The sequence below is a fragment of the Podarcis melisellensis genome (genome assembly GCF_964234715.1).
Source record: "Podarcis melisellensis genome assembly, chromosome: 10".
Classification (NCBI taxonomy): Eukaryota; Metazoa; Chordata; class Lepidosauria; order Squamata; family Lacertidae; genus Podarcis; species Podarcis melisellensis.
Window position 1 is genome coordinate 22,268,202 of NC_138542.1, and position 24,587 is coordinate 22,292,788.

The following is a 24,587-nucleotide window of genomic DNA, read 5'->3' on the forward strand; positions in this document are numbered from 1 at the left end:
GCTTTGTACAGTGATTCATACTCTTGGAGACAGATGCATTACAGTATTAGTAGGAGGTCAAGTAGCTGACTTCTTTTTTAACCCTATGATACAGGGGTAGCCAAACATGGTGCTGTTTGGATGTTTTTGGACTCCTATTGAGACCCAGCAAGCATGGTTAATGGGATGCGGGTGGCGCTGTGGGTAAAACCTCAGCGCCTAGGACTTGCCGATCGTAAGGTCGGCGGTTCAAATCCCCACGGCGGGGTGAGCTCCCGTCGTTCGGTCCCAGCTCCTGCCCACCTAGCAGTTTGAAAGCACCCCTAAGTGCAAGTAGATAAATAGGTACCGCTTTATAGAGGGAAGGTAAACGGTTTTTCCGTGCACTGCACTGGTGCTGGCTCGCCAGAGCAGCTTCGTCACGCTGGCCACGTGACCCGGAAGTGTCTTTGGACAGCGCTGGCTCCCGGCCTCTTAAGCGAGATGAGCACGCAACCCCAGAGTCGGTCACGACTGGCCCGTAGGGGCTGGGGTACCTTTACCTTTACCTTTTAAGCATGGTTAATGGTTAGCAGATGATGGGAGCTGAAGTCCAACAACATCCAGAGGATATTATGCTGGGTAGCAATGCTCTGATGAGTTTCTTCTGATCAGAGAGAGACTATACTCACATAGTTTTTGTCTAGTTTTGCAGGAGCTGAAGGCAGCACCTCTGAGTCTCAGCTGACCATGAGAGGCTACCTTAAGAGAACTAAGGCTGGGTTTGGCAAACGGTTTGATGTCGGGATAGGATTCAGTGTTGACAGGAAGCATGGATAGGCAGTACAAGAAAATCAGAAGGTACGTGTAGGCAAGATGGGGTCTAGCGGCCTAGATGGACATGAAAATTTGGGACATGAAGGAACAAATTGGGAGCAGGTTACGTAAGAGTATTGGGGCAAAGAAGTGGAAAGGCAGGTAGCTTAGTCAGGTTGACTCATCTAGAAACGTCTTACAAAGCACATATGCAATGTGAGGGAACGACCCATCCTGCTTCCTTTAGCAGAATCTGCTATAAGGAGCGGATGGCATAATCTGAGATATACACATCTGGAATCATTTCGAATTTGAATATATTCACAGTAGGAAGAGGTTGAAGGGAGATAACGAACCATTTAGCTAGTTTTATTTATTTAATTATTTGCATTTCTGAGTGGTGTACATAAAAACAGTGCACAGAAAACGGGACACTAAAGCAAAATAAATGCATTATAAAACCAAATAGTTCCACATACATTATCTGTTTTATTTATCTTTCAAAACATGTAGTCTACTTTTCCTCTCCAATTAAAAAAAGAGCAGTTTATCCTTAGAGAAGCTGACAAAACCATTTATACCATTAGTGGTATAAAAATGCCACTTATCCACATTTTTAAAAATAAAATAAAATAAAATCTTAAATAACGATACAATAAAAAGGCAGCTGAAAAAGTCAGTTAAAAGTATAGACAAGATAAAATCATACTGCCTATCTGGCCCACCACTGCAAAGGCCTCTCTGCCCCTTTCACCTATCTTAACTTTATTTTGTAAACAAATCAAAATAACACTAAAAATAAAAGGCTACCTGCTCTATTTTTATCACCCCTGCTTCCCTCCCAGTCACTACTTTGTCAATTTAACAATCTGTGGAAGGAATAATAATGTGAAAATTGTATATGCTTAATATGGATTAGCATACCCAAGGTAGAAACATTTTTTTATTTTTTTTGCCACTCTTGGAAAAGGGGCAAATGTGTTTTCCATCACCCAGCATTATACTTAATTAATGTTTAAAAGAAGGTTGGGTTCTTCTGCGGTTCTGGAAAATATCCTGACAGTGCGAATGCACTCCAATTTGCATGGAGGATTTTATTATTGTTGTTGTTGCAGCTGCTGTGATTTGGATTGCAATTAGAATTGGTCATTTTGGGAAACCACCCTGAAGAATGTGGGAGCAGAAATACAACAAATGAATGCATAACCTGGGACTGTTACTTGACTACTGTTGTGGATGTGTGGAACAGTTCCAGCTATTCAGAGTTCTTCCCTTGAAAAGCACCCCTTGTTTGCTAAGGCAGATAATCCACATGGTTCTAAACCCCATCTCGTTTCTCATTATATTGCATCATATCTGAATCAGTTACTTGGCTCATATTTTGAGGCCTAGTCAAGAACGTGCGCTTGAGATAACCACCATGATGCTGCTGCACATGCTTGCTTGTCCTTCATTATCCAAAGTATTTTGCTCTTAGCTCTTTCCAGTCGCTAATTCAAGACAATTTAGTGATCGACGCTGTAATTCAGTTACTCTGGGGGATGTGTGTTGCTGGATATAAAGCAGAAATATCCTCTTCCAATATTCATGCTGCCATACCATTCTCCTTCCAGGTCCTAGAAATTAAATGAAGAGTTTTAAGATTGCAGATCCAACCTTGCCATTATGATAGCTAACTTTTATTGACTTGAAGTATAAATCCCTGGAATTTTAGCAAATGTTTTCTCGTTTTTCAAGCACATCCAAGCACCAGGCAGTCTGTAGAGTCAGCTTTTTTTTTTTTTGGATATGCAATATTATTCCCTTGTCGCTTCACTTTCAGAGTGATTCCTGTTTTACTTATGCTAAGCATAAAAGACGTATTATTCAGAGTGGGTGGGGAGGACAGCTAAGCTGCTGTTAATTCCTTGTTTATAAAGTTTTCGACGAAACAAAGCAGAAGCTGTCTTATTAGTAAAAGGGAGTGTAGGCAAATAACAACAACATTCTTTGGAGGAGCTGTCCAACAGACTATCAGTTTTCCTCCGTGCTGGAGGGAGGACACAGAATCCTATTGGTGAACAGCAGGCCACTCAGAAGTCCCCAGTTCGTAATGACTTTCCTTTCGCTAGCAACCAAAGCCAAAATTGAACCACTGACCTAGAGATGAAATGCTCCAACTCCTGTTACCAATCCTCCGGGCCATCTGGTTCCCCAGATTACAGCGTACATGAAATATACTCACCATACAGTATCTTCTTACAACTCTGAAATTAGTATGATTTTAGCATCTAGAGGAATGTAAAACCCTCCCCGCCTCTGTAGTAATCACAAATGCTGGACTGCAACCATTTTATCTGCTTTCTCTTATCAGCTTACAGACTAACCCTGTGTGCAATTATTTTATAAGGGGTGGGGGAGAGGGGACGTCTGCGGTCCGAATGAAGATCACATTTCATTACACTGATTATTACATGCAACTAAGCCCTTCCCCTTACATTTTCTTGAATTGTACAGTGGTACCTTGGCTTACATATGCTTCAGGTTACAGACTCCACTTACCCAGAAATAGTACCTCGGGTTAAGAACTTTGCTTCAGGATGAGAACAGAAATTGTGCTCTGGTGGCGCGGCAGCAGCGGGAGGCCCCATTAGCATCAGGTTAAGAACAGTTTCAGGTTAAGAACGGACCTCCAGAACAAATTAAGTGCTTAACCCGAGGGACCACTGTATAATGATCCTCAGTCAAGAGTCAAAAGCTTGAACCTTTTCAGTTTCACGGACATCCAGTTCTGAAATAGCTACCGGGCAGGAAACAGGTATTTTTCTCCTTCTAAGAGGAAATAAATCTTGACACTACAAGCATGGAAATAGAAGGAACATTCTGTCCTACCTATTTCAGAATTCCAAGCTTGCTGATCAGTATATTGAGCATCAGAGTTTCTGGTACACCGTAGTTGCTGATCCATGTTCAGCATGCTGGTGATGTTATTTGGCACCCCATAGCCATCTTGATGGAATGCTAGCATTCTCTAGTCCCACTCATTCCTTTCGGCATGGCCGTTTCCCAATACACATACACTTGCCCTCATTTTTTTTTTGTTCACAGATGACTTCTCATAGAATTGTTGAGTTGGACCCAAGCATCATCTTGTCCAACCCCCTGCAGTGCGGTTTTCCTGTCCCTGAGGTGGGAACCACCAACCTTTTGGTTAACAGCCAGATGCACAAATCCATTGAGCCACCTGTGCTTGATGCTTTTGATTCTTGCAAATAGGGAAAATTCTTGATTACCATAAAATAGTTTTAATTTGATGCCTCTTTTGTGGGATGTCTGATACAGATGATTTTGTTGAAATTATGGTACCCTTTAATAAAATACTCAAATGAACAACACCCTGATGACTGGCACCCACACATACAGGTTTAATAGTCAATCCCTTTTCCCAGGGAACTCTGGGAATAGTAGCTTTGTGAGGGGAAATAAGGTCGGCTCCCTTACTACTACACAAACTAGACTTTTCAGTATTCTTTGAGGGAAGCCATGACTGTTTGAAGTTACATAATACTGCTTTGGATGTGTATACAGTGGTACCTCAGGTTAAGTACCGGTACTTAATTCGTTCCAGAGGTCCGTACTTAACCTGAAACTGTTCTTAACCTGAAGCACCACTTTAGCTAATGGGGCCTCCTGCTGCCACTGCACCACTGGAGCACAATTTCTGTTCTTATCCTGAAGCAAAGTTCTTAACCTGAAGCACTATTTCTGGGTTAGCGGAGTCTGTAACCTGAAGCGTATGTAACCCAAGGTACCACTGTACTGCAGATGAGTCCATTGACACTGTGTCAGTTGCGAAAAGCATAGTTCTGATATTTGCCGAAACAAAGTAGTTGTTCCCATTAACAATAAACAAAAAAAAAGTGAGCAGTTTGCATTTTCAAGACAACGAAATATGAGTTTAGTTTTCATTTAACCTGTTTGGAAAACAGACACATAGCAACATTTTGGCTCAAATAACTTAGCCCAGAAATTGTCTAATTCAGGTCCCATTAAAGATAGTTTTTTATCGTTTTAATAACATAAAATACAACTGATTTCTGTTACTTGAAACTAAAAAAAAAGGAAAGCCCAACCCTGATGGTAATGAGAATATTGTTCTGCATTTCTTTGTAGCTGGAAATGGAGAAATCGCAGTTGCAAGAGCTCGAAATGGAACATAAGAAACTCTGTGCTCGTCTTGAGGAGGAGCGTGGCAAGAATAAACAAGTCGTATTGATGTTAGTGAAAGAATGTAAACAGCTCTCCAGTCGAATAGTCGAAGAGGCCCAGAAGTTGGAAGAGGTCATGGCAAAATTTGAGGAAGAAAAGAAGAAAGCCGGCGAATTGGAGGAATCCCTTGCTGTTGAGAAGCAGCGGAGTGCGCAGATGGAAGCCCAAATGGAAAAGCAGCTTTCTGACTTTGACACCGAAAGGGAGCAACTGCATGCCAGGCTTGGCAGAGAGGAAGCGCACACCTATGGCCTCCGAGAAGAGAGGGAGAGGATGAGAAAAATGATTGAGCAGCTGAAAAAGGAGAACGACAGTAAGTTGCACCTTTCCCTCCCGCGTAAGAACAAAGATAGAGGTTCCGCTTCTGTATCTGTCGGAACAGAGGGACCAGCTTTGAGAACGCTTGCCTGCCAGACAGACGCGGCGTTGCTAGATGGTGGAACCGAAAGTGTTAGGAAGTTGCCTTTAACTGTTCCGGTAAAGCCTTCGGCTGTCAACCCTTTGCTCTCTGGCCACACAAAGATGAATGTATGCTCCAATGCAGGCTTTGTGAAGCCAGTCATGGACAGGCATTCTTCTTGTAATGACCTGCTCCTGTCCCCCTCAACTCCCATTCTGACTCAAGGCCAAAGCAGAATTGAGGAGAACGGACCAAATGCAACGCCTGAGTTAACCAATCTACCTTCCCCCTTCCCAAATAACATTGCACCCTCTCCAGCACCCAGTATAGCACCTCAGAGCTACCTGCAAGCGTCGTCTATGCACTCTCTGCATTCTCCATCTGCCAGCAGTACCGGGCATCAAGGTCTGAATCCACGCGTCCAGGCAGCTAGGTTTAGATTTCAAACCAATGCTAACGACCAAGACCAAAACGGAAACACTACCCAAAGCCCTCCGTCGAGAGACGTGTCGCCCACGAGTCGAGACAACCTAGTTGCCAAGCAGCTAGCTCGGAATACCGTCACCCAGGTCCTGTCAAGATTCACGAGTCCTCAGGGCGCTCCGCCTGGACGGCCGGGAATGTCACATTCGATAGACGTTGGCACGTATCCTCCCCCAGTCGGTAGAATGGGTTTAAAGACTCCCAGTGTGTCGAGGATTGACAGAGGAAACCCTCCACCCATTCCTCCCAAAAAGCCAGGCCTTTCACAGACTCCATCTCCACCGCACCCACAGCTTAAAGTCCTTATGGATAGTGGTCGCTCCCCTAATATAGGTGCCAAAACTGACAGCAAAACCCTAGTCTCACCTCCTTCCAGTTCACCTCAAGGAATCAGGGTAATAAATGAGGAGGTCATTTCTAAGTCCTCACCTCAGCTGCCACCAAAACCAACACTAGATATATCTGTGGCATCTGCAGGTTGTGCCATACCAGCCATGGCCACGTCTCAGGTGGGTGCCTGGCCTCCCCAATCCCCTGGACTGAACCAACCTGCATGTTCAGAAAGTTCCTTTGTCATTCCCACCACCATTGCCTGTAGCTCCTCCATAAACCCTGTTAGTGCTTCATCCTGTAGACCATGTGATTCAGACAGCCTACTGGTAACAGCATCAGGTAAAGGGATTGTCAATATACTCCTAAACTTGTTGCTACTTTGCCATATTTTTTTCCATAGCTTTCCTTTTCCCTAAGCCTGTTCTTTCCCTTTTTTTTGCTTCTTCCTTAAAGTTGAAATTTCCATGTGCAGTTTCTTTTAAGTTTCAGGGGTATGGGAAATCCATTTCATGGGGCCATAACATAGTTTTCCCCACACAAGAAATTTGTGTATTTCCTTCCAAGATGGAAACCCTAAAGTCTGGAATAATTTTGAAGGGCAAACTTTATGTTATATGTAGTTCCATGACTCCTCTCCCCTCTCTTCTGTCTCTTTTTTAATCAGGTAAAGCAGAAGATGGGTGTTCATGTTTGTTTAACCATTTACTTCCCGGCTGCTTGTTCACTCAAAGTTGCTCTCCCCCAAACTACTTTTCTCCCCAAAGATATAAAAGGCACAGGCCTCTGTACTTTTTTAAATCCATGTCTGGGAAAGAAAGAGTTAAACAGCCCCTCCCCCCTTCCCCTCCCCCCTTCCCCTCACCATTCCCATGTTCCATCTTTTATCAGAGGTTTTACCTGATAATAAAAGAGCCTTCAGAGAAAAGACTTCAGGAACTAGACATGATGTGTAGTTTTGCACGCACAGCCACGGGTGAGAGGCTGCAGCCTCGAGCTGATCTAGGAACGAGGATATTCAATTACCTTGAAAATCTCAGTGAACTATTTAAGAACTGCTTCTGTGTTACATTCCTTTAGGGGTTTTGGCCACTCAGCTTTTGAGAGCACTCCAGGAGTGACTTCCCAATGCCTCTCTTGTGAAACCAAAGGACTGGAGCTGATTTTAAAAAACCAAAAAACGATTGGCCCAGTTTTAGCTTTTTTATATGACTGGATATATTTTATTGGCTTTAGTTGTGGAGGGTTTTCTCCCCACTCCTCTAACGCCACTGGATTTGGTTTTTGTGTTCCACAGCGCAGTTGGGTATAGGTCAACAACAAGGTTTTGCGCTAGAAGCGCCAAGGCTTAGTTCATGTTCAGCCCAGGTGTCCTTACTGCCCTGAAGCATTCCTGAAAGACACTGAGGACACCTGAAGTTTTCATTTCCTTCAAATGGGCTTTACATTGAATTCTGCTTCACACTTTGGGCAAGGCCTTAGTAGAATTCTGTGCCTCCATATTTAATGACAGTGGCCATGCCAGAAAGCCTGCCTTCTCTTTGAACAGAGAGTTGGGTTTGGGTCTCCCTTAATGGACTGTGCCCATCTTAGCTATGAAGCTATGAGGTTCTCATCCTGAAAAGGACAGCACATTCCCAGAAAAAAACAACTTATGCTAAGACATCGAGGAAGTAGGCCTTTCTTATATATGTCAATAGCGTGGTGATGCATTAGGAAAAAAATTGTCAAAGTTCATATACATCATATACATAAAGCTTCCAAGGTTTATCCTCACTTCACATGCATCTTCTGATATTTGGGGTGCCAAAGCGATAGGCATTCTGGGATCCAAAATGTACCTTCTCTGCTTAAGAGTAGCAAGGAGATTTTGAGTTCTGAGGATAAGAATCTAGGGATTGGGGAGAACAGTGGTCCATGAAGGATATGGGGAAGAGTGCCTGGAGTCTCAGACATGCTTAAAGGCAGTAGAGGTGGGTGTTGTGGAGTTGCCCTCCCAGCACTGGTATTGCTGCTTCACGCTTGGGTAGGGTGACAACAGGGCAACATGTGCGCCAGCAGGGCTACCACCAGCTGATCCAGTGGTCCAGACAGTGTACTCATGTGACTTCAACCTCACCAGCCCCTTCCAGGAACAACTTGGTTTCCAGCTTGACTCCATAGCTTCATAACACCACATGTACCACCTCTGCTTAGAAGATAAGCCTTTGTCCATAGAAACATAGAGTTAGAAGGGACCACGAGGGTCATCTAGTCCAACGCCCCTCAATGCAGGGATCTTTCATCCAACACGGGGCTCGAACCCACAACCCTGAGATTAAGAGTCTCGTGCTCTACCAACTGAGCTACCCAGAGTGCCTTGCAATCTCTAAAATCACTCAGGACCACAGGTAATTAAACCTTGCCACCATTTTAGAAGTATTGTAAGACATTTCTGTATTGACTGGATTTTGGACATTGGATTTGGGCTGTTGAAGGATTTTATTTTTCAGCATTTGGTAAGCAGTTTTGCTTGTTGTTGTTTTTTAAACAAAATTTTTGGGATTTAAAAAATATTTTATTTGTTTATTTTTATATTTTTTATTTTTGTAGGACTAATAGTCAAACACATGCCTTGCATGTAGAAGATCCCAGATTCAATCCCTGAATTTCTCTAAGTAGGACTGGGGGAGACTCCTGTCTGAAACCCTGGGGAGCTATTGCCAGACTGGTTAAACAGTGCTGACCTAGATGAACCAATGGTCTTGACTGGGCACAAGACAACTTCCTAAGTATTGTTTATATGTTTCCTTTGAGGAGGAAACATGCTATACATTCAAATAAATAACGTCATGCTTTATTAGAACTGCCTGGCCCTTTGGAGATTGAGATAGGTGGCATGAAGAGTCCCTGAGTGACAATATTCAGCAAAGAAATCCAAATCAAAATGATATTTATGGATTACAAGCTATTATAATGGAAGTGAGGCACATAGGGTACACAGGGAAGTGTTCTAATCGATGTAGTTAATCACCTTGCTCATTGTATTCCTGTTCCTTCCTTTTTTTCTTTCCCCCCCTATATTCTGGAGAAACACTGCTCACCACAGTATTCAGGTATCTGAAAATTCTGGCTAGTGGGCCAGTTATTAGAAATAATAGCAGGCTTACCTTCAGCAAAGTGCAATTAGTACTGCATTTCAGTCTCAAATGGCAAGACTTGACAATTCAATTCCAAATTGTTCATTGAAACTCAGCATGCAGTTCTTAAGGTTTAATTAAATGCCAAGTGCTGGTCGATTGAATATACATTTGTTAATCATGTTGAAAAGAACCACCGGGTGTATTAGAAAGCTGTTCAAAAATTGATTTGGATTCTGGTTGCAGTAGGCTTTTCACATTTCATAACAGACAGTGAATGCAAAAGGTTTTTATCTGGGAATTCACCTCCCACTTTTTGATGATAAAATCAAACTCAAGGCAGCTTTAAGTTTGCTTTGGTTTGATATAACTTGGAGACAGTAACCTAACTGTTCCTCTTTTTCAATCAATAATAAAATGGTTCACCCATTAAGTAGGGATCTGGTATTATGGGGTAGCAATGTTTTATTGTCCTAGTAACATATCACCCTTTCCTGTAATGATGTATTCTCATTCCACAAAAGACTAATTATTATAATGGCAATAAAAAGAGATTAAAATGCTTAAGGAGCACCTATCATACATCCTGTTGGATCAACTTGGCAACACATTTGCTTTTAAATTACCCTTTTTTCTCTTCATTCTAAGAGGCATGTTACTGTTGCTTCTGTAATTCAATTGGCAATAAATCTCTAGGATACTTTTCTGTAGGCAACCTACATTAAAGTAACATAGCTTGTATCTTGGCTGCCTCTAATAAGCATGTCATCCTTGCAGTAGCATCAACACAGAATCCCCTTCATATGACCCCTTTCTCCATGTGCTTGTGGTATGAGCATAGACCATAAGAAGCTACCTTAAAACATGTCATACCTTTTGTTCATCTAGCCAAATATCATCTGTTCTGATCACCTGGCTGGGACTCTGGAAGCTGTCTGCCAAGTTACCTGCTTCCAGATAATTTTAGCAGGATATGCCAGAGTTTGAACAGGAGACCATCCACAGGCAAAGAATGTGCTCTATCATTGAGCTATGGCACCTCCCATACCCTTGTGTGAAGTAGAAGCACAAGTATGTATGGCTATGGGATAAGATAGAGCTACAGGGAATAAGGATTACAGTGAGGGTTGCAGCCTGCGACTTCCCAAAAGGTACAAGTGTGCCAACATCAGCACAATTGCTGTGTATTCATGTAATTCTGGTTAACGTGAGAATTATGCGTGGTCACAGATAGACAGGACCAAGCTCAAGGACAGTCATCAGGAAAGAATGCAAAAACATTGCCACATGTGCAGTGGCATAGCTTGGGTTGCCAGTTCTCGGGTGGGGTGGATGGGAGGAAAACGGACAGAGAACACATGTGTATTTAGCTGCCTAATGGCACCTGCGTCACCCAGGAGATCATACCTGCAGAGATAAGAAAAGAATAGTTGTTCCATTGTCTAGAAATTTCACTTCCTGGTTTCACGTGGATAAGATGTTTTCAGTGGACCCCAGCGACGGAAGCACACAGCTATATTGAGGTAGCGCTGGGTGTTGACATTTTGTGCTGCTAACAATTTTGCGCCCTGTCCCCACGCAACGCCACTGCACGTCTGTAAACAGGCCTGAGTGTTTTTACCATGCAATTCAAACGGAAGTTTTAACATGCCGCTGTCACACAGCAGGTTTGTTCAGTACAGCCAGGTCTGAGTTTAGGTGTATTTATCATGAAAAGTGCTGTGCAATCAATCCAAAGATTTTTCTAAATATCTAGAGTCCCATGTTGAAGATTCCTAGATCCAATCCAAGTATCTCGCCATGAGCTTATCCAAGTTGTGATCATTCAGGGAGCCTGCCAGTTGTCACTTGAGTACAACTGAGCTTGTTCCATAGGTGTTTTAAGTGAGGCTGTGCAATCCTATTTAAGATGGCAGCAGACGTAGCCTACCAGAACTGAGGGTCACTACCAAGTTGGGTGCTGCTGCCTTTGCTCTTTGTGCCTGATGAACGTGACCAGCTACATTTAGCATGATTCCCATCATAGAGATATCTTAAAAAGTATACATGGAATTAGGCAAGACTGGTTATATCTGCTGCCTGGCCACCTTATCATTACCAAATTCATTCTATATGTCAGTGCAAGTCTCTTGTGCGTCTTCATACTTTTGTCAAGTATGAAATGTCAACTGAATCCCTATTAGCTGTGGGTCACTTTCTTACTTGAAAGATCTCTGTAAGTATTCATGATTCAGCTCTCTTAATGCCAATGAATAGCCTTCATTATTTTGCCAATGAATATCAATTGAGTTTACAATTCAGACTTGCGGGGGGAAGCATAAATATTAAAATGGCTCTAAGCAATTGAATTTCCCATGCCCTTGGGATTATCCATTCTTTTTAGATTTCTCTTATTTATTTATTTTTTAAAATCACTTTTCAATCAACGTTGTTTTTATTTGGTTCATTCAGATCTGATTCATCTTTTTGTGATGTGGTTTGCTCATAAAGTGAATGGGGTGCAGGAGAGGTTGGTAATAGACTCTGAAATTAATCATCTCCACAATCTGAAGCTGATGCCAGAAGCTGTTTTTCCCCCCCTGTTCCTTTCATTCTCCCATCACTGCATGTCCAGCACGCTTTCCCAGATGCTTCGTATTTGCTAACTTCTTGCATATGAAACCACAAAGCTTACTCATGTCTCCGAATTTTGTTATGCATTTTCCTGAATGAATACAAACCTGTGGTTCTTCTTCCTTGCCAACTCTTAAAAATCGGTGCCGATTCAATGTTACATTAACAGTGGGATTTGCATACGAAATATGCAATGCAGTTATTATTGCTTCGTTTGTATATGCTATGTTTTGGAAGGCTTTCTCATGCTCTTGCTTCATATGTTAATTCTACATGGACCTCCTTTTCCAATACTCATACATGCAGTGGTGTGTGTGTGTGTGTGTGTGTGTGTGTGTGTGATTGCTGCATGCAGTAATCTTCATGTGTGTTTCAGGCTCTTGCCTGGAATTGCTTTCCATGCTGGGACCCTTGTTAATTTGTAAAGCAGTTCACCAAGAAGATAAAATTTAAGCTCTGCCGGAAAGGTGAATGCAATATTAATAAAATCCGGATCTGCTATAGTGCACAGTAAACCTACTTTATCTAATATCTATATGACTGAAAAGATATTGCACTTGTTTAAAAAGCTAAGATGGAATTCAAAAGCTTTTTCTGAAAATGGCTTTCGTCTGTGTTTGTAGCCATGGCCAAAAATCTCTTTAACCTTCCCTCTCTACCCACATCTGAACAACAGTTACAAATGGCATCCCAACATTTGATTGCTACCATTCCTAAATAAGTGCTAAATCAAGTACTTATTGCTGGAAGCTCCATTTTGTTCCTCCACTCTCTCTCTACCAGCCCAACACCCAAAGGAAAATAAACCAGATAGCCACGATTGTCTAAATTTTAAAATTGGAGGTTTAAGTATAATATGTTGGTATGGGAAACTGCCGTGTAACGGGCCAATGGCCGTAATAAAGATCAATCCAATCCAATCCACGATTGTCTAACAGATTCAGTAAAAGGGCTCCTTGAATTAGGCCTACGACAGGGTGCCTCTTCCTGCCAGTGCTGCTGGACCTGGTTGTTGTTAAGCCATTTAGTTGTGTCCGACTCTTCGTGACCCCATGGACCAGAGCACGCCAGGCACTCCTATCTTTCACTGCCTCCCGCAGTTTGGTCAAACTCATGCTGGTAGCTTCAAGAACACTGTCCAACCATCTCGTCCTCTGTCGTCCCCTTCTCCCTGTGCCCTCCATCTTTCCCAACATCAGGGTCTTTTCCAGGGAGTCTTCTCTTCTCATGAGGTGGCCAAAGTATTGGAGTCTCAGCTTCAGGATCTGTCCTTCCAGTGAGCACTTGGGGCTGATTTCCTTAAGAATGGGTAGGTTTGATCTTCTTACAGTCCATGGGACTCTCAAGAGCTCTCAAGACCTGGTTAGCTTAACATTATAAACATACACAAATGAGATTTGCTTCCATACTAGCAGGAATTCCCCATTCATTGTTCACTTCTAAAGAGACATCCAGTAATGTCATAGTCAGCCCATTGTATTCCAGCAGTTTTAATGTTCCCTCCCCCAATGGGTTTTGTGGTGATTTGCAGGGGGGGTGTAAACAAATGCAACTGCAAAACCAACCTGTCCAGTGTGAATAAGCAAAGCACCCTTGAGGCTTTTAATGGCCCTGGTAGTTAGTGATGAATAACCTCTTAAAGTCACCATGAATAGCCTCTCTTTAATTGTCCCAGTATCCCTTCTAGTCTTGCAAATGGGCCAGAAAAAGAATTACTGGTTTATGCTAATTATTTTTCTTTTCATATTTTATATAGCAAGAACACACTATAGTCTAGTTTGAGAGAAAAGCAGTAATTAACCCTCCTCTCATCAATGGGAACCAAAAAAGGCATTAAGGCTGCAGTTCTATACATGTTTAGCTGAGAATAAGTCCCCTTGAACTCAGTGGATTTTACTTCTGAGTAGGCATGCATAGGATTGTGCTGTGAGAAATTCAAGGGACAATTAAGAGGCTGTTCGCCACCATTCCTTCACCCATGCACATCAAGGAAGAATAAAATGGGTTGGCCTCCAGTGAAGAAACTTAATTAAAATTGCTGGAAACCTATGTTCCTTTTGCTTGTCTGGAATGCCCATTTTTATTCTTCCAGCTAATTGGGGAAAAGCAAAGCCACAGCAATGCTAAAGGACTCTAATGTGGAAGCAATCTAGTTAAAATATAAAGGTTTCTTTCATCTAGATTTTATTCGGTTTTTTCTGTTAGGTCTTTCTTTCTTTCTTTCTTTCTTTCTTTCTTTCTTTCTTTGGCAAAGTTTAGATGATATTCACAACTTTTTGTGATGACTTGTAGTTCTTTAAATAGAAAGGAAATCATTAAAACTATATAAAAAATTCTTTTCTTTTCTCTCAGTCTTCCCTTTTTTCTATTTCTTCCTTTCCTTTATTGAACATTCACAACTTCCTATAATAGCCTGCCATGCATGGATTCTTCATCACACACACACACACACACACACACACACACACATATATATATACACACATACACACACACACACTCTTGAGAGTCCCATGGACTGCAAGAAGATCAAACCTATCCATTCTTAAGGAAATCAGCCCCGAGTGCTCACTGGAAGGACAGATCCTGAAGCTGAGACTCCAATACTTTGGCCACCTCATGAGAAGAGAAGACTCCCTGGAAAAGACCCTGATGTTGGGAAAGATGGAGGGCACAAGGAGAAGGGGACAGCAGAGGACGAGATGGTTGGACAGTGTCCTTGAAGCTACCAACATGAGATTGACCAAACTGCGGGAGGCAGTGGAAGACAGGAGTGTCTGGTGTGCTCTGGTCCATGGAGTCACGAAGAGTCGGAGTGCCTGGCATGCTCTGGTCCATGGGGTCACGAAGCATCGGAGTGCCTGGCATGCTCTTGTCCATGGGGTCACGAAGAGTCGGACACACTAAGCGACTAAACAACAACAATATATAGCAACACCATATATTTATGTTTAATCAAAGCCAACCTTTCTGTTAAGGATCCATTGTAGTTGATCATTGGGCTACCAAAAATTCTAAGTTTGGCTCCTTTTGCCTGCTGGGCTAGGGGTGATAGTGGGGACATCTATAATAAGAGAGGCTGACCTTGAAACTCTATTGAAGTTTCCTAGAGAGAGTTTTCTCCCTAGTTCCATCCTGTCCACCCCTTCTGTGCTGTCCACCCCTGAACTGTTTAGTAGCAAAGTGGTATTGGTCAAGGAGGGGGGAAATTGATGTTGTCATTAGTGGCAACAGAATAACCCCAAGGTAAGTACCTCCAGGGAGATAAGCAGAGCTGTTATTCTATTGCCTATTGCCTGCACTTAACCTTTGTGCCCATCCAATCCTCTGACTCCCTTCCTTTGGTCCATCATCTTCTGCCATTAGTTAGCTTTGTCCCTCAGTCTGTTAGTGCCTTCCATTAACCTTCTCATTGGTTCCTGCTCAGTAGCTGCCCCCTTAATATAGTGTCCAAGACCAATGAGACCCATTGCAGTTCTACTATGGCCCATTTTCTGTATTTTTCTTTTAAATTCAGTTAATACATTTATGATTATTTTCCATGGCATAAATGATTGTTTTCTGTTACAAGAAAAAGCTCTCCTCTTTTAAACACCATCTTTATTGAGACGTGTAATGTTTATGAGTCAGTCTGCTTATACTTCATTAAAGACATGGCAGCTTTTTAAAACTTTGGAGATAACCAAACCCTACAATAGTTGGAAATAGATAACTTAATGAATGGCTGTTAAGTTGAGAAAAACAAGAGTAGAATACCGTATTTTTCGCTCTATAAGACGCACCAGACCACAAGACGCACCTAGTTTTTGGAGGAGGAAAACAAGAAAAAAAATATTCTGAATCTCAGAAGCCAGAACAGCAAGAGGGATCGCTACGCAGTGAAATCAGCAATCCCTCTTGCTGTTCTGGCTTCTGGGATAGCAGCCTGCATTCACTCCATAAGACGCACACACATTTCCCCTTACTTTTTAGGAAGGAAAAAGTGAGTCATAGAGCAAAAAATACGGTACTTTCTACATCAAGGAGGCCATAGAAATTATATTTTACAATACAAATATTACCAAGCTTGGTGTTTTAAATTCACGATCCTTCCAATTTATAGCAAGCATAGGGAATCTGAGACCTTCCAGATATCATTGGATTCCAATTCCCATTAGTCCTGGCCAGCATGGCCAATGGTCAGAGATGTAATTCAACAGCATTTGGAGAGCCCCAAATTCCTCATGCCTGGCTTATAGTGTGGGCAGTTGTTATAACCTGATTATAACCCGAACCTCAATAAAGGCTGGAAATCCCTTTGGAATTTCTCCTTTGTCGATCGGCAATCCACAGTTGCAAGAAGCGATATCTATTTTCAATCCCCTTTTCTATTTCCTTTTTCAGCCTTTTGATCAAGGAAGAGTTCACAAAGTCTTCCGCACCCTGTACAGCAGACTTCATGCCCTTAATAAACTCTCCTCTAAAGCTGCTAACGTCTGATACCTGGAATGTCTATCCAAGATAACTCCTATAATTTCCTAAAATTCTGTTCTGTCGCTTGCGTTTCTTAGTGGACGATGTGGAAGCTTTTGCCAGTCATTTTGATATAATTAATTAATTGCTGCTCTTTAGTCCTTACTGTAAAACACAAAGGAAGTTGCGGTGCTGCTGCCACATTTTAGATGACTCTTTGCAGTGTTCAGGCCAGTTGAGTAACAAGCAGGCTTAGACAGTAGGTGTGAGATTTAAATGTACTTTCAACTAAAATGCCTGTCATATTTTGCATAGATTTAAGCAGATTTTCTTAAGAGAATACTGATAAAGATGACTCTTTAAAATCATATGTAACTTTAAACCTATGCAAATTTTATCTCAATCCTCTTTTTAATTTATTTATTTTTGCTAAATTTAAACCAAAATAACTTGAGCTAGCTTTTCAACTAAAACATAATCTTTTTTAAAAACCAAAAACCAAAATCTAGGCAATGGCACTGTACCAAAAGTAGATGGAATGTTTCCTTGAGCTTACCTAAATAATAAATTGTTTCAGTTAGCATGTGTGTGATTTGAAGCTATCTTTGGATCCAGGATTTATTTTTTTTTTTTAAAGTTTTGCTAATTTTTTTATATGTGCTGAAACGGCAGTATCTGTTTTCATTTGTAGAACTTTTGAAATAGCTTTCAAAGTGTGCAGCTTTAACTTCTTCATGTGTGTTCTCTCTAATTGATGTTGCTTTTAACTCGCAGGCTGGTCTCCCTCCCTAACCCCTTTATTAATGAGTGGTGGTCCTGTCCCCCTGGGTGGCAGGCCCACCCTTCTTCACCAAGCTGCTGCCCAGGGAAATGTAACTTTATTGTCAATGCTGCTTAATGAAGAAGGTCTGGACATTAATGACTCCTGTGAAGATGGCTATTCTGCCTTGTATTCTGCTGCTATGAATGGACATACAGGTATGGATTTTGTCCGTGCCCTGACTTTACTATCCGCTGTGTTTATATGTGCTTTTCTAGTTCAGGGGAGGAATTCCACAGTGCCCTAAGGTGATTGTTCCACCAGGGCAAGCATTTTGGCTTCCCAGAGAGAACAATCTTCTCTCTCCTTTCTCTAGGTAAAGGTAAAGGGACCCCTGACCATTAGGTCCAGTCGTGACCGATTCTGGGGTTGCGGCACTAATCTCGCTTTGTTGGCCGAGGGAGCCAGCGTACAGCTTCCGGGTCATGTGGCCAGCATGACTAAGCCGCTTCTGGTGAAACCAGAGCAACGCACGGAAACGCCGTTTACTTTCCCACCAGAGTGGTACCTATTTATCTACTTGCACTTTGACGTGCTTTTGAACTGCTAGGTTGGCAGGAGCAGGGACTGAGCATGGGGATTCGAACCACCAACCTTCTGATCAGCAAGCCCTAGGCTCAGTGGTTTAACCCACAGCGCCACCCATGTCCCCTCCTTTCTCTAGGCTTCTCCTAACAACCCCCTGAACCCATTTTTGGGAATGTGGGAAGATAGGAGGAAGTCCTCGTTGCACAACCAGAAGTCCTCATACAGGACTTCCACCAATAGGACTCATTAATTGAATCCCACCCTGCATACTTAACAGTGACATCCTAAACATGGCTATGGAGAAGCAAGTCCCCTTGATTTCAGTGGGGTTTATTCCCACGAGGGCAGGATTGCCTAAGGTTGCAGCACTAGACACCAGGGGTGAGGAAACTGGTCAGTTCAGTGGGCCTACCTCTTGGCCAAATTTTGGACAGGTGGGCGGTTAATCGCCTGATGCCACCATGACATCAGGTGATGATTGTCAGGATTTCAAAGCAGTATCACACACATATAATGTCAGGTGTGGAGCAGGTGGATTTGCTTGGGGGGAAATGGCCAACTGCAACCAGGGTCAAATTTGGCCTACAAGGCAAAAGTTTCCAACACTTCCTATGCACACTTACCTAGGGGTTTGTCTCACTGGACTGTTGCAGGGAACCGGGCTTTTTAGTAGACATGTATAGTTAAACCACAGAGCCTAGGACTTGCTAATCAGAAGGTCAGCGGTTTGAATCCCCGCGACGGGGTGAGCTCCTGTTGCTCGGTCCCTGCTCCTGCCAAACCTAGCAGTTCGAAAGCACGTGAAAGTGCAAGTAGATAAATAGGTACTGCTCTGGCGGGAAGGTAAACGGCGTTTCCATGCGCTGCTCTGGTTTGCCAGAAGCAGCTTAGTCATGCTGGCCACATGACCTGGAAGCTGTACGCTGGCTCCCTCAGCCAATAAAGCGAGATGAGCGCCGCAATCCCAGAGCCGGTCATGACTGGACCTAATGGTCAGGGGTCCCTTTACCTTTTTATAGGATTCCATACCCTCCAACATTTCTCTGATGAAAATAGGGACATCCTTTTCCATAACAATAAATAATAATTTTATTATTTCTACCCTACCCATCTGACTAGGTTACCCCGGCTGCTCTGGGCAGCTTCCAACATATATAAACATAATAAAACATTAAACATTTTTTTAAAAATCCCTATACAGGGCTGCCTTTAGATGTCTTTTGAAGGTTGTATAGTTACGTATCTCCTTGGCTTGGGGTGTCACATAACTCCACACCCTCCAACATTTCTCTGATGAAAACAGGGGCAACCTGCCGTACCCTTCAACATTTCTCCACTGAGATTAGGGCCATCGTAAGGAAAACCGTGACATTCCGTGATCAAATCAGAAACCAGGACAGCTTCTGTAGATCCAGGACTCTCCCTGGAAAATAGGGGCACTTGGAGAATTTGGGATTCCACTGTTATTGGCGGCATGCCCTTGATCTTTCATTCTGAAATTATATGGAGAAAACAGTATTAACATCAAAGTATTGCTGAGACATTTCAACACAGTTTAAGCAAATGGAAAGCTTTTATGGTCAAATATTTTTTTATCACTCCTGGTGAATATTCAAGACTTGTATATGTTGGAAGGAAGGCAAAACAGTCCACTGAGAAACTGGTACAATTTGGACGGAAACTTGATGGCTGTGTTTCTTGCAGCCCTAAGATTAGTTCCTGGTGTGAGACATTAATATTTCTGTATAGTCACAGGGGAGCAATACGCCCCTCACATAAGCTCCAGTGTGGTGTAGTGGTTAAGAGCGATAGACTTGCAATCTGGGAAACTGGATTCATTTCCCCGCTCCTCCACATGCAGCTGCTGGGTGACCTTGGGCCAGTCACGCTTCTTTGAAGACTCTCAGCCCCACTCACCTCACAGAGTGTTTGTTGTGGGGGAGGAAGGGAAAGGAGAATGTTAACCGCTTTGAGACTCCTTTGGGTAGTGATAAAGCGGGATATCAAATCCAAATCCAAACTCCAAATTCTGGGGTCTGGTTTCAGCCCTTCTACACTCGTCTCCTTCCCCTGTAGACATAGATGCGTCTACACTTGGGTCAGGATGGGACACTTACAGCCTCAGAATCCTATAAGCACTTCATCAGATTTGAGCAAGAGGTAGCATAGAAAGCTGCTGGGCTGTAGGTACAGTAAGGAAGGCAGTGGTTGCAAGGGAAACTTGGAGGTACATAAGAAGAATCCTTTTGGATTAGACCAACATTTCAGTTGCCAGTTTCCCAGTGTGGCCAGTCACAGGTCTCCCAAAAGCTAGACATGAAGGTAGTAGACCTCTCCCATCGATTCTTCTTGGCAAATGACATTCTACCTCCGAATGGGGAGCGTGAATGTAGCCATCATGACTTGTAGCAATAGACATCTCCTCTGTGGATTTTTCTTACCCACGTACTAAGTCATCTTAAGCTAGCGGCCATCACCAAATCTTGTGAAAGCAAAATCCAAAGTTGGGAAATTTCCAGTGTATTCTAAAGCATTAAAAGGCTCAGAAAGGTTTTTCTTTCCGTATTGGCTCCCTGTTTGTGGAGTGTTCTCCCCAGGGAAGTTCACCTGGTGCCTTCATTATATATTTTTAGGTGAAAACGTTTCTTTTCAACCAGGCCTTGGGCTGAATAATATTCTGGGGCCTTTTAAATGTGTCTGTGGGAAGACGGGGTTATTGTTTTGCTGTTTTGTTTTAATTTTTTACTTGCTTTTATCCTGTATTTTATTCTGTGAACCGCCCTGAGATCTTATGAAGAAGAGCATTATATAAATCTAATAAATAAAATAAAAATAAAAAAGAACTTGGTGAAAGGGAAGTCTTTGTTAATTTGCTCTCTCTATATATGAGAGATAAGTTTGCCTTGCCCAGGTGTCCTAGTAACCTGGCATCACAATACAGAATATTGCCTTTGGTAGATCTGGTCCAGAACTCTGTTTCAACAGTTGGACAACCAGATATCCACAGGAACTTTTATGGTTACATACTGTAGATGCGCGGTTTCTGAGGAATGCTCTCTGGTTTTCAGACCCTTATCTCTCCCCACCACTTCCCTCTTATATATCAATATGCCTTTGTGTTTTCCAACTCCTAGATTGTGTAAGATTGCTGCTGACTTCAGAAGCTCAAGTTGATCCTGTTGATAAAAATGGCTTTACACCCTTGTGTTCAGCAGTTGCTCAGGGACATTGCAAGTAAGTAACGTGGCAATTCTGTGTTTCTCCAGACACAGAATTCCTTGTAATCTTTTAAGTATTGGGGTGCACAAGCTGCGAGAGAAAAACGTACTCAATTAAAGACTTATTCCTGCCTATAATCCTCAGTTGTAATATTATTATGAGATTTTCTGTTAGAAGTAGAGATGTTTGGGGATTTTTTAAAAAAGCTCTCTAGTTTCTATGATTTTATTGCAATAAAGCCATGCTCCAAAAACGATTTCGCTTTCATACTTCTGTGGAGGCACATGCTGCAAGCATTTTAAGTTACATATTTGTATTTTTATGTTGTAAACCTTCCTGTGGTCTTCAGATGAAGGGCAGCCTATAAATTTAATAAATAATAGTGTTATTTCAAATGGGAAAAATGGGTCTTGCCTTCTAAAAATGCATCTCTTAACGGGAGCTCTGGACGGATTTATGGTCAAGCTTTTACTGAAAGCCTTATCAGCCATTTCTTTGAGCACAAAAATTAAATGAAAAGCATGTGCTGGCAGCTGATGGGGAAATTGCGTTCATTGATATTTTGCCTTTGATCCTTCAAAAAGTGGTCTGCCTACAGAAAAAGCCCCCTCAGTTGGGGTATAATATGTCAAAGAGCAAGGATGTTTCATTTAACGCAGTGCCTGAGGAAACGGAATAAAGGCACACTTTTGTAGGACTTTGATGGTAACTGACTGAAGCAAGACATTACAATTTTGAAAAGCTGCTGTCTTGTGAGAAATATCTGTGTACTATATTTAACCATGGAAGGATATAATTTTGGGGGGGTGTCGGTTGGGATTGGTTGGTAAGGTGAGGAAGCTGAAGTTATCCGCAAATCAGATTTTAAAAAGTCAGTTCCTCACTGTTATCAAGGTGTGAGAAACTGTATAAATAGCCCCAGAAATAGGAGTAGTGTAGTATTGTGAGCTAGATTCTCTAATGTGAGCCTCTCAGAGCTTTCACACTTATAATTGAAAAAGGGGTAACAGACCTTCCTTTAACAGTCTGCTTAAAGAGTTTTGCTGAATTCCTGTTTCCTCCTCCTCCTCCTCCTCCTCCTCCTCCTCCTTCTCTGCAAACTAGGGATCTGATATCCTCCCCCTCACCAAAAAAAAACAAAAAAAAACCAAGAGTAGCCTTACTACTCTTACTTGAAAGTAAGTCTCATTAGTTAGCTCTAAGAAAACATGCTGAAATTCATAGCCTTTCGGCATTTTATTCTGGGTTTAGTGCCATATCCTATCCTGGGAGCTTAACACAAGACCCTCCTCTATATAATAAAATAGTTTGTGTGCATTGGGTGAGTTACTTTGGCCTACAAGAAAGATAATGTGAATGCCAAATCATGTAGTCATTATTGGGCATACCCATGTCTGACATGAATATACTTCCCACATTACAATTTCTGTGATAAGAGAATGTTGAAGAGGCTTGTGGTTTGTTGACTGCATCAATCACATGCAAATAAGCATGGACCTGGAGTCCATGGGGTTACAAACAGTCGGACACGACTAAACAACAAATGCAAATAAGCTGATACTAATTTTAATGTGTTCCGTTTGTACTACCAGAGCCTTTGAGGTGATAATTCGAATATATATATATATATATATATATATATGGTTTTGGTGTCCTCGGGTGTCTTCCCGTGTAAAAGTTGGGGTGTCTAGGCGACGTTTCGACGAGGTCTCACTCCTGAAGATGACGAGTGAGACCTCGTCGAAACGTCGCCTAGACACCCCAACTTTTACACGGGAAGACACCCGAGGACACCAAAACCTGCATTCCTGTACCCGTGAAAATCTACGAAAGCATATATATATATATATATATATATATATATATATATATATATATATATCCCTTTTCATTTTGAAGCCTCTGAGCAGTAAGAATGTGGGATAGTATAATCGGACAAGTATGCATGTTGTTGTGAGAGCAGCAAGTGTCTTTCAAGATATGCCTTTCATAGCTGCTGAATACTTTACATTTCTTGATAAATGAAACTTTCACTATTCTATGAAAGATTGTAGAAAAACAGAGCTGATATCAGCTCTTTTCAGGTAATCTTATATCCATCCATCCTCTCTGGACTTGAATAGGATTAATTCTAATAGTGCTGCAGAGATCCATATTTTACTGATGATTTGATTGTGTCTATTCAATCTTATGGATGGTATCTCCTGCAAATTTTGCTGTTCAGTTTTCCTAGGGTTGCCAAAAAGTAAAAACCAGGGTACCCCAAAAGTTGTCGAGCTTTTGTTTAACAAAAACACAATTTTGCGATTGGCTTGCCTAAGATCTAGGACAAAGTACCGCCTTTCGTAAATTCCCCCTGGATGTCAGTTCCAGCTTTCAGATTCAGACATATGGCAGCCCTGTTTTTCCTTGCCACCCTAGCCGATACTGTTGCCGCCCCTGAAATCTGGCATTTAAATGACTGAGATGCTATTTATATTGGCTAGAACTCCACATAGTTCAGACAGGTGTGGTGCAGGTTTTCCTGTGGGGCTGTCAATCAGACTGATTCCTGACCTGAGGCAACCCTGTTATTCCAGTTACAGATAACATCCTTTCAATGGAAAGTGTCACTTCTGCCATCTCGTCTGGTGGCTTGTCAGATTTTGCCCCCAGAGTTCAGCACTCAGTTGAGAGGAGACTTGGAATTGATCTCAACTTACTGCCATTTGGAGAGCAATGTGCTCTCTTGTGACCATAAACTTGTACCTATAACCCCTGCTCATTTACATACATTTTAATTCTTTCTGCAGCTTTTGCTCTCATCTCTCCATTTCCTTTTAATCTCAGACAGCCCTGTCCTTATTTCCTCCTGCTTTGCCTCCCACCAGTCTGAAGGATCCTTGTGCTTCTGTTCCTTAAATGTTTTGATGCTTCTCATTTTTCCTCCTATTTATCAGTCCCTCTTAATTTTTCTAACACTTTGCCTCTTGTTTTCCTCCTCTCCTTGCCTAAATCTTTTCTTACCATACCTCTCTTGTTGCATATCTGTTCTGCTTGTCCTGACACCCCAGTTTTGCAAACGCCTAGTTCTCCCCCCCCCGCCCTCAGTCTCTATCAAAAAACGAGGTCTTAAAAAGGAATAAGATGCATTCTACATATACAGGTAACTCGCAACATATGTACTTTTAACTTGCGCAATTTCAGCTTTAAGTGCTTTACCTACTAGCCAGCTGAAATCACACAAACTAAACGCACGCAAGGCGGGGAGCTTAAAAGCTCTTTCTGCACCAGTTTTCCCTGCTGCAGAAAGAGTGCTTAAGCTCTCTGCTTTGTGAAGGCAAGTCCTGCTCAGCTCACCAGCTTCAGAAAGGTAGGGATGCTCACACAGAGACAGTACCAGGATTGTTTTGACTATACACGATTTCAGCTTTGCGTGCAATCTCCAGAACATAACCCCTGTGATTTACCTGTACAGTGTTACCTCGGGTTACATACGCTTCAGGTTACATACACTTCAGATTACAGACTCCGCTAACCCAAAAATAGTACCTCAGGTTAAGAACTTTGCTTCAGGATGAGAACAGAAATCATGCTCCGGCGGCATAGCGGCAACAGGAGG

At 42.3% G+C, this 24,587-nt stretch overlaps 1 protein-coding gene across 2 annotated transcripts in view; it reads left to right on the forward strand.

Moving 5' to 3' along the window:
• The window catches only part of CTTNBP2 (cortactin binding protein 2), a 119,444-nt gene that overhangs the window by 43,500 nt on the left and 51,357 nt on the right, over positions 1-24,587 (forward strand). For both annotated transcript variants that reach the window (XM_081928917.1, XM_081928916.1), the window contains exons 4-6: positions 4,927-6,577; positions 17,194-17,397; positions 20,902-21,001. In XM_081928917.1, coding sequence (XP_081785043.1) covers positions 4,927-6,577; positions 17,194-17,397; positions 20,902-21,001 — 1,955 coding nt within the window. The remainder of the gene's footprint in view (positions 1-4,926; positions 6,578-17,193; positions 17,398-20,901; positions 21,002-24,587) is intronic.